Source organism: Phaethon lepturus, unplaced genomic scaffold (assembly GCF_000687285.1).
Source record: "Phaethon lepturus isolate BGI_N335 unplaced genomic scaffold, ASM68728v1 scaffold29245, whole genome shotgun sequence".
In the NCBI taxonomy this organism is placed as follows: Eukaryota; Metazoa; Chordata; class Aves; order Phaethontiformes; family Phaethontidae; genus Phaethon; species Phaethon lepturus.
This window is the reverse complement of record NW_010541663.1, coordinates 7,166-18,065: the sequence shown is the minus strand read 5'-3', so window position 1 is coordinate 18,065 and position 10,900 is coordinate 7,166. Positions and strand designations below refer to the sequence as shown.

Below are 10,900 nucleotides of genomic sequence, written 5' to 3'. Positions count from 1 at the left end.
AAGGAAGGATTTACTATGCCTTATCTTTCTGAGCTGTAGTAATTCTGTATTATGTTCCTGGCATTAGTTCAGCTACTGCAGGGTCTTGGACCTGTGCAATCTTCAATACTGCTAGTTATCTCCTTATTACTTTTTTTCTTACGCTGTGGCAAACCAATCTCTGCTCTCTTTATCCTCTTCTAAAACATATAATAAAAGAATGAAAAAAACTGCCCATCTCCCAAGCTGGTGTTACTTCACTGATACAAATGTACTACTATAGGATCTAATTAAACTCACTAACTTTCAGACTCCACATCATGGTTAATAAAACAGAGACAGTATTTAAAAAGAAAAAAGTTCTGACAAATATTTATTAATTTATGCTTGTGAATAAATGTATCTGACAGTTGAATGATGAGATTGCCATACTCTGTACAGAGGGTTTTTTGTAGAAATCTTCTTTCCACGATGTTGACAGAACCTGCAGTATAGAAGTTCAGGAGTGGGTGTCAGTTCACAGACTCTAACTCAGTTACAAAGATGGCTGCATGCCCGGATGAGATGAAGGTTCAGACTTTCTAACTACTGTTCCTTTTTCTGTATGTTCAATCTTGCTGAAAAACCAATCAAGCTGTCTGACACCTGGCACAGGAGGGAGACACTAGGTGTTACCTTCCTGTGTTAAGCTGGCTAGGAAGTTTTATTACCAAAAAGAAAAGCAAAAAAAATCTCAAAAAGCTATTTCAAGCTAAAAGCTGTAAGGAAAGAAGCTAGTCAAGCTGAGCCTTCTGTGCCATTTTTTCTGTCCATGCTGAAGGTTGAAAAAAGCTCCCCTTCAAAGGAAAAGAACCTCTATACTTTAACTGGGGGAAAATGGCAGTTCTGTGGTTACTTTAAAAATGCTGCTTTCTGGCAGGTAGGCAGATACTGACTGTAAGTGCCATTTTGTGCAGAACACTTGCAGATGGGCAGATATTGACTGTGAAATGCATTTTGTGCAGAACACTGATTTTTCAAACCTTTAAATACTGATTTATGTATATAAGAAAGACATATAAAATCTCTAAATATTTTATCCAAGCCTTGATTTCCTCATCCACTGGCAAAAAATAAATATTAAAGTTTTCTAATCTTCACTTGAATTGTCAAATTCCTCCCAGTCTGATACACTCATAATTTCTGATGGAAAGTCAAGGTGATACTTCATGCGGTCTGCAGGCCATTCTGAGAACCATTTCTCAGTTTCCATTAAAATAGCCCTGGGCAAAGTGAGGACGCAGGCAGCCATCCCAGAAATATCATCCTCCAACTGGGGTCCTTCCTCCCAACAGTCTCTCTCTGCATCATAAATGTGGACATAGTCCATGCGGATTCCTCTGTTGTGGGATCTGCCTCCTAAGACATAGATCCTGTTGTCTAAGACCGCAATACCTGGCTCTCCGTGTCCTGCAGGAAGTGGACATACATTTGTCCACTGATCAGTGCTTGGCCTATAGCAGGCAACCTGTAAAAAAAAGAAAGAGATTAGCCAAAATTGAACTTGTATCTTAGTGAAAGAGCCTGGCCATATGGCAAACTATTTAGGAAGCCATGCACTATCATCAGTCTTTTGGCAGGGTGTTGATAATGGAGGGAGCACATCACTATATAGTAGAAGTACAGTACTCAGCAGAAAACTGAGCATAGTTGCCGTATAGCTTTGAATTACAACTTCTGACCCTGCTGCTGGGGTAATGGCTGTATGTCATTCAAAAAATGTATACAGAAGTGAAAGAGATGGGGACACATGCTAATATAAGCTCAGACATAATGCATCTGTTTGCATTAGGAAAATATGTGCTGGAACATACAAATATGACAAATCTGCTGTCTCTGCTCCATATGTTGGAAAGTTTTAGATTTCATTGGCTACCTACTTGGCTAACTGCTTTTATTTCTAAGCACCTTTTTATCATTCAGATAGATACACTTTTCAGCTAGATTTAATTCTGCCATCTTCGTTGGCTTTGTAACAGCAGTTACTTTTTGTGTCTTCTTTACATGTCTCTAGCAGTTCTAGAAGCTGGAATAAGACTCAAGAGAATCCTCTCCAGCCACCGCTTATCATTAGGGTCTGTACATATAATTGCCTTATACAATTGCCATCCAACATATCCTTAACAACTCTGTCCTGCAATTACACATTGGTAATTCAAAGGTCCTCAACTTAGAAAAAAATGCACGTGAGAAGACAATGTAAATTTAGTTGATGTGCTACTTATTGGGTATGTGCATGCCAATGAATGTTATCCATCAAAGATGTTTTAAAACTGGTAAGAATTCCAAGTGCTAGAGCTTTAATGCTTTGTGGGTTAGACAGTGCATTCTAGGCAGACAGCAGTAAATAAATCACCGCAAGTTCTGCCACTGAGTGGGGGAGAGTTGGTGCAATAGCTGTTGCTGGGCAGTTTTATTTGCATACTTACTAGGAGAAAGACATTACGTCAGAGTGCAAGCATCCATAAGAAACAGTCTTCCAAGAAGGACACAGGTATGACATACTCTCACCTGGTGAACATCCCTTCTGTAGCCAGAATCATTGTTGCTTCCTCCAATTACATAGAGTTTTCCTAGCAGGGCAGCCATCCCGTGCCAAGCACGTCTCACTGGACCATCTGCTAAAACGTCCCAGCGGTCAGTCTTCGGGTCGTAACATTGCAGCTCCTTCAAATAGTCTTCTCCTCTCCTCCCACAAGTAATATACATCTTCCCATCCAGTGCTGCTCCAGCATGTGCATATACCTGGATCACCACATAGGAAAGAAAGGTTGAGGTCTGTGTTTATTTATTTCTCCCAGTTTCAAAGTATGGAAGAGACATCATGGGAGTGACATTCTTCATGAGTTAAGCAGGTATCAACACCTGGAAGGACTTCTTATAGACAGTCCCTTGCTAGGTGATTACGCTGTAAGTGTGAATTTCTGAACGAAATACACTAGAATTTCTAAAACTTGCAGAACTGCAGTAGGTTCATATTCTTTGTTGTTAGAAGATTATTCATACTATTACTTTTCTCCCTAGTCTATTTGGAAGTCTTTCTGTTGGAGATTTTTCTTATACAAGCAATGTTATTAAGAATGCAAGATATCCTATTTAGCAATACTCAGTTGGATCTTAAGGCTTTTTATATTCCTGGCATTGACACACATTTATTATTTGTGACCTCATACAAACTGTTTATCCTCTTCTGCCTTTGCATTCCTTTTGTAAAACAGCAGTAATATTTATGTTTCTGAGGTGTCCTGAGATTCTCAGTTGAGAGGCATTATGAAATCACAAATATTATTTTGTGCTGGTCACTAGCCCCAAAGCTTTTAAAAGGCGTAGTAGAAAACAGCATAGTTTCCTGAAAGATTACTCAGGATTTTAGTTTTCTTCCCTAACAAAGATTCATCAAGCAGTTGTTCGTAGTTATCTTCCTTCTTTGCAACACTTTTAACCTGAAAATGTTTTAGCTATATTAGAAGTTGGAACAAACTTTTCCACTCATAGCCCCAATTCCCATGTCACTACATGATTTCTTGGTTCCTGAGGTCATTACTGCTAGTTTGGCAATTGCTGTTCTAGAAGGATAAATGGTACTGATGATAAAAGATAGCTATTCATTCCCATATTTCAAGTGAGTAATGGTCTTACATTAGCTGACGGAGATGTGACTCAGCATCACATAAGCTATTGTCACCAGAACTTGTTACCCAATCTCAGTTCTGTGTCCAGGAACTAAGTAGTTTATAGAAAGTGACGCACCTTCTTCCTGGGGCGTTATCTCTTCTGATCAGGAGTAAAAGCATGTTAGGACTGTGAGTGAGAAGCTTGTACCACTGTGGCTCATAGTTTACCTGCCTAGGAAGAATGGGAACTTCCTGTTCCCAGGGGGTATGTGTTCAATTTTAAATGGTTTTAAGGATTAACATAATAAATGTGCAAGGGAAAACAACAAGAAAAATAAACATTTAACTTCAAAATGGAGTTTACATATATTATTGTTCTCCTTTTTTGGTTATTAATTTATCCCATATACAGAGGCTACTGCTTCTCATCTGAATATCAGTAAATGTAAAGCTACACATGAGAAAAGCATCTAAAAAGACTGAATCAGTAACTGGGGAACTGTAATAGTGTGTGTGGCTAATGCACTCCTTACCTCCTTCTTCAGAGGTGTCACATATTCCCAAGTGTTGCTTTTAGGGTCATACCTCTCCACTTCCCTCAGGTCTTCATGGTAATCTCGGCCTGCGACGGCATATATATAGTTGTCCACAACACAAACACTGAGGTCAGCATGCTCTTGCTGTAGGGACTGGATCTGGAACCATTTGTTGTGTCGCGGGTCATACCTTGTAAAAGAATGGGATCAAAGAAAGTTATTCATACAGCCACAGAATCATTGCTGGAATACCAGACAGCACCACAGATGTGGGTTACTGTACTGTCTTTGGCTGAAATTGAGCTCAGCTGCAAGTGGAGTGAAATTTGGCCTTGTCAGCAAAGTTGTTTTATTCTATTTTTAGAAGATGTATTTTAGCTAATATAATCATGCTATAAAAGCCTAGGTTTTCCATTATCTTATACACTGCTGTCAGGTTATATATCAAAATCTCTGCTTGCACAAAGCCATTCTACAAGGTAGAACAGTCTAAAAATAGCACAAAGACTGAATCTGGATCTTCAAGAGGCCAAGAAGGGCATAAATATGTGGTGGGTTCTTTGATTTTTTTTCCCCCTAAATATCTACTGCTCAACGTGAACCTCGCAATTAATTTTCAGATCAAAATATCTATCTGGTCTGGAAATTTTAGTTACAGAGAAAACTGGTGGTGAAGTGAAACTATGCGTGACATAAAATAAGGGCAACTCAGCTAAAACTAGTAAAAATAACCACATTATAAAGATAGAAGGGTTTATATCAGGTTTTGCAATGTAATGGGCATTATGATCTAAAACTGATCCTTCCTCCTGCTCTTTTCCCTGGCACAGAAGCACTTAAGAGGACACTGGAATGCTGCTACTGTGCACACAAATTCTCGATAAACAACCAGTAATAGCATTTTATTTTAAAATCCTTTTTGGTAGCTAAATGCCTTTGTATTGGGACTAAAACTACACACAGAAGACTTCTAGAAAATCCTAGTTCAAGAGCTTTTAGACAATCTAGGATTCTAGCGCTTCCCACACCTTTAATACTTCGTGCCTCCCAACAGGACAAAAAGTAGTACATGTAATGCTCTTGAATGAGTATCTATTTCTACCCTGTCAGACTTGGCTTTGTCCCATAGGCACTGTTGGAAGCTTCTTGTTACTACGAGGCTCATTTCTTTATTTCTTGTTTTCTTTCAGTGAGGACCCTGCTCAGTTCCTAATTTTTGGCTGGCAAGCATACAGCCTGCACTACTGGCTCACTGACTCAGAAATGGAAATGGCAACAGAGTGGGAATAAAAGTAATAGCAGGATTATCCTTATCTTACCTCCAACACCTTGACTCTGCTCGAAAACCACTTACATTGTTGTCTCCGCCTATTAAATACACAAAATTATTGAGAACAGCAATCCCCTGGTTGGACATTCTGGGGGCTAGTGCAGCTGTAAAGTGCCTCCACTCTCCCAACAAGGGGTTCAGATACTTGGCTTGATCACTGAGGACAATGGATGGAGTAGAATGCATCCCTCCAAATCCCACCACACACTGGAACTCTGATCTCAGCTGTGTCTGGGAGCTCTGACGCATTGGCTGAAGACATTCATTCTTGTGGTACATTAATGCATCTGCAACTGTATCTTTTAAAGGACATGGACTTAATTTGTCATGAAGCCTTTGCAGGATCTGAGGTTCCATGAGAGGAAAACGAACTGTTTCAAGCAGCTTAAGGGGCTCCATCAGGGAGACCTGATCTGTCTCCAGTTGCTCTGGAGAATAATGATAAAAAAGTGCCCCATCATAAACTTCAAACTCATAGTTAACCTCCAAACGGTTGCTGCTGAGAAGGGAGTAGACCTTCTGCAAGGGCAGCTGTCGGTACACTTGTGTCCTTGAGAAAGCTGCAAAATTCTTCAAAATGTAGGAGTCCAGCTGATCACTCAAATGTCTCAAGTCATAATGGTCAGCTAGTCTGTATACGTCAAGGATGTTCTCTTCATCCACCCAGGACATGAGAAAATCACAACAGAACTTAATGACTTCTGGAATCTGCAAGAGAGAGATATTTTTCATTTCAGACACCACTTGCCTCACACTCAACACGCAGGTCACAGAAGCCTGGGATGACTGTAAGATAGCTGTCCACAAGACAACTGCTCTCCCCACAGTCTGATCACCATGTTCACTTGCGCCCAATTCATCTTTCTCCAGAGACAAAGAACTCAACGTGGGTATATAGATGAATATGAAACAGATTCTCTAGCCATGCTATACTGCAAGTCTATGAGTTTGGCTTCAGGTGTAGCAGCAGCGTGTCTTCCAAGACACATGGGACACTGGACAGCCAGGCTGCCTGGTTTGTTAGCGTGGCACCATGGTGCCCGCTGCCTGGGAGGCAGTCACGTAAATGGAAGGCATGAAGGACATGATAAAAGCCAGGTTTACAGCCACTCTGTAATTGGCCTTTCAGAGCACTATAAACATATGTCCTGGTTTCAGCATACTGTATCAAAGACTGTATCTGTAAAAATATCTATCTGCATCACTGAAGAGCACAGGAAGCCATTCAAAAGGAAAATTAATATTTAGTGTTGTCTTCTGAATACAATTTGAAGTTGTATCTGGCAGGAGGGACTACTGGCAAATAAAGAACTAACTGCTGTCTAAGAGCCCCTCTGCTAACAAAATGGTGCCAAGTGTATAGAAACCAACCAGAGCAAGCACCCAGAAAGTTTAGGATTTAGTGCTAAAGCCTTGCGCGGTGGTTAGCTGCAGGGTAAATTAGAGAGTAAAAACTTGTCTTAAAGGCACATGAACTCTGCACTTAGTGCAGAAACCATCGTGGTAGGATTTCCTGTAGTGACGAGGTCAGGGGAGGTTATGTGCCTGTGGACTCAATGTGGGGAAGATCTTGGCAGGCGTGAGCAACACAATTTCTGAGCAGCAAGCCCTGTCCTTTATCATAGGCCAGAGGTATTCTATTTTAGGGAAGCTTTCATAAGCAGATCAGTGGAAGTAAGTGCTGCATAAATTAGTCCTCTAGATAAAATGGTACATTTTTATAAGTAATAAAAGCATTGGCACAAATGAGATGTGCATGCAATCATTCATTGTTCCTACCTTCCATAGTTAGTTCCAGTGAATACAGCATCCCAAAGTAATTCTTCTCATCAGACCCATGCTCTTTTTCACCCCCTAACCCTCCATCTAACCACATATCCATGTTTTCTTTCATTGATGCTTTTGTTTCTTGCTTCTTTTTTGTCACATCTCCCAGTACCTCACCTGAAGCTGACAGGCTGCAGCTAAGGTTTCCTGTACACTGTTCACACTGAGTTCCAGCTCAGAAGTGTAAATGAAGTTCAAGATTTTACACATTGCATTGTACGAGATGCCATGAATATGAACTTCTTCTTGTTCCATCTCTCTCAGTCCTCCTGCAAACATTCCTCTGTAAAAAAGACAACGGCACACACTGTGGCAGATTTGCACTGAAGCTATTTTCAGCTTGCTTATCTTATGTTGTCCTGGGAACATGAAAAAATATTCAGAAAGATAAAAAACTAGCCAGACACTTTTATGGGATTACCTCTTCTTTAACCCAATGATGCAAAGAGTACAGGCCTTTAGGATCTCAGAAAGTAATACTCTTCATTCTGCGGGAGAACAGTAGGGGCCATCTGAACTGTATGATTCACAACTGAAGGACTTAAATACAGATCCAGTACATATGGATAGTCAACGGGCAGAGGCAGATACTGTGGGTGTCGGGGAAATAAAGGAGCTTGGGACTGTAGGAATTTTTTCTAAACTAGAGCAGTTCTTCATCCAGTTAGAAGTTTGTCTGGATTGCCTTGGGAATTGTTTGCTTGCTCTATGAAAATAAAGTCAGTTCAAGAAACTGCTAATCAAACTGACCAGGGGAGTGCCTCACTTAATGGACAGCGAGGCACACTATAGGCAAGTAACAGAGGAGTGACCCACTTCCAGTGACTTTTTGTGCATTATGAAATGATGACCACAATGGGCAAAGTCTTACAATGCTAAGGATTGTAAGAAAACCCACCCAGAGTGCATTTATGCCGAAGACACTTGTTAACATAGTCTCTCCTCTTTATATACCTCCAAGTACCACAGGCAGTGAATTTAGTGGAGGTAAGCTCAGTGTGCAGTAAGAAGAGCTTTATTTCTGTAGAGACATAACAGAGAGATTAATAAAGCCATACTTAGTGTTTTGAAACACACTCAGCTCCATCTTATGGGTCTAATTTTACATCCAGAAGCAGCGTGCCAAGACAGAAGATTTGGATGTTGCAGGTTTGAGTAACATTCAGACACATGCTTGTTACTGCCATACTGAAGTATACCTGAAGTAGTCACAGGATGCAGCTAGAAGTATGCGATGAGCCTCAATAGGTTTCTCTTCCACTACAAGAACTACATCGAAGAGGATGCTGCTGTCTCGCAGAGATACCAAGCCACTGAGCAAGGCCTGAGAGTGCTCTGCACTGCGGTATGTGTTGCTGGTGCGCTGCTGAAGGGAGGGCTCGAGTTGAGCTTTGTGCGGCTGAGTCAGCTCCTGGTCCTCCGCCATCCCAGGCAGAAATGCTCAGCCACCAGCTGTAGCAGAATGAAATCTGTGAGACAACAGAATCAGCAAAGGTTTGTGCCTTTTGCTTTACGAATGGTTCTCTGACCCCTGCCTGTCACAGTAAATAAATCAAACCAACTCTTCAGTCAATGGAGAGATAGTTCTAGCCTAAAGAAATTATTCTGAATGATGATACTAGAAATAGGAAGGTGTATATTAGCACACCAAACTGGCAGAACATGGTTTTTCAAACAAGTATTCTGACTTTTGAGTTTTCAGTCCAAGAGTCAGAGTATGTAGCATGTGGGGATATTTTTTTTTCTTAGCAAGAGTTTCACTTCCCAACCCATTACCAGAACCCTTAGTTTCCTTTGCATTTCTGCATAATTTATAACAAAGAACAAAACCGACATAATTTTTGCCAAATTCCAAGTTGTCCAATATCCTCAGCTAACTTTGCTGCAATATAAATTGCACCTTCACTTTTTCTTTTCATATTTTACCCCAGAATCTGAAAGCTCTCCTCTCTCCCTGTCTTTGCTTTTTCATTTTCCATAGCTGATCACATGAAACTGTAGGCTTTGAAGTGAGTTTCTTTATTGTCACAATTTCAAGCTAGCATGCACAACTGCTTTTCACTTCATCATGATTCCCTGCAGAGAGAGGGTATTTCCTTCAGCGCAGGCACTGTAGAGGGCTATCCTGTACCTTTTTCTAGGGCTGCCATTGACACTGTAGGAAAGTCCCCTATGGCACATGGGGAAACACCTGCAAAAAGCCAGCTGGAAGTGATTGTGTCTCATGTCTATGATTAAGCTCTCAAAATCTCATGAGTCCTCTTCCACCATCCTGTAATTTACCCCTGCCATTGTCTTTGAAGAATGTCAGAAGTTGTAGCAGTTAGAGCTCTTAGACTCTATGCAGTTGTCAGAGCACATTAAAAAAAACTACATCAGTAAAAGGATGTAACTTAGCTGATATGGCTGCTTAAGACACAGTTATAATAGCCTCTCCTCCAGCAGCCTGGGAAATAGCTTAGTGGCATAAGAGTGGCATGCCAGTGGCATGAGAGTGGCACGAGGGGTTATCAGCAGTCAGAGAAGCAAAAGCAGAACAGACCCAGCAAATCCAAACAAACAATGAAGAAATGAAACCATTGTTTAATTGTGCTAGACATAAACAGTGAATGCAGCACTGGAAATCTCTCAAAGTACCGCAAGGTATTGTGTGTACGGTCAGTGAGGAAGGACTTATCTGGATGACATCAAGAAATATGAAAATTTTATTGTTCTGCTTGAAGGAAGTTACCCTACACTGTCCAAAGCAAAAGGAAGCTAGGTGGCATTGCATGGTAAATGGAATGGAAAAAAACCCTGAAAAAGCATGTTAATGTTTGTCTGCTTTTTGCCAGCAAAAGCAAGACAACCAGCTCAGAAGAGCAGCTCTGATGAGACGGCCTTCTAGGGAGCACGTTCAGGTTGATTATGCAGGGAAAACTATCCATCATCAGCTGAAAAGATGAATAATGGATTATTTTTCCTGACAGGTAGATGCTTTTCCTAGAAATAAGATGACTGCTTTTGAATACAGACAAAACATTACTGTATCATTTGATTTGCTCCTGGGGAATACTAGAAGTGATGGATTGAGGCAAGGGAGATAATATAGTACAAAAGGCAAGTGAAGGAGTGAGTGTTACTAGATGTTGACCAGAAATTTCCCATTTCACTAAAAGGGAATAAATGCAGCAAAAGCAAAGCAGGGTGAGATATGGTCCCAATGACGAACAGATTCAGATAAACCACATTAACTGTGTCAGTGTGGTTTAATGTGGTTAATGCTTCAAAAAAGGTTGCATCCTTTCAGCAACTTAGAGAGCTATATCAAAAGAAGTCTCTATGAGAGTAAAATCATTGCATCAAAAAGCAGGAGTAAATGTAACAAATGAACTATTTTCTGAATTCAAAGACTTTTGTTGGGTAGGCAAAACAGCATAACCTTTCATCCAATCTTATAGCATGTCACTTAGTGTAGCCATTGGTGGAAGAGAGGCTAAGGAGAAAAAAGTGAGATATATTAAAACTACATGGGCCATTGAACCCATGTAACAAGTGTTAACAAAGAACTGTATTGTAGAAGAGGTGGTTTCGGG

At 40.6% G+C, this 10,900-nt stretch overlaps 1 protein-coding gene across 1 annotated transcript; it reads right to left on the bottom strand.

Moving 5' to 3' along the window:
• Positions 1 to 841: 841 nt before the first annotated feature.
• KLHL22 (kelch-like family member 22) lies at positions 842 to 8,801 on the bottom strand. The gene is made up of 6 exons (XM_010287801.1): positions 8,525 to 8,801; positions 7,443 to 7,608; positions 5,488 to 6,206; positions 4,166 to 4,358; positions 2,530 to 2,763; positions 842 to 1,486 (listed from the first exon to the last, which is right to left on the bottom strand). Exons 1-6 carry the CDS (start codon positions 8,749 to 8,751, stop codon positions 1,109 to 1,111), a joined length of 1,917 nt encoding a protein of 638 aa, XP_010286103.1. The 5' UTR covers positions 8,752 to 8,801; the 3' UTR covers positions 842 to 1,108.
• Positions 8,802 to 10,900: the final 2,099 nt, after the last annotated feature.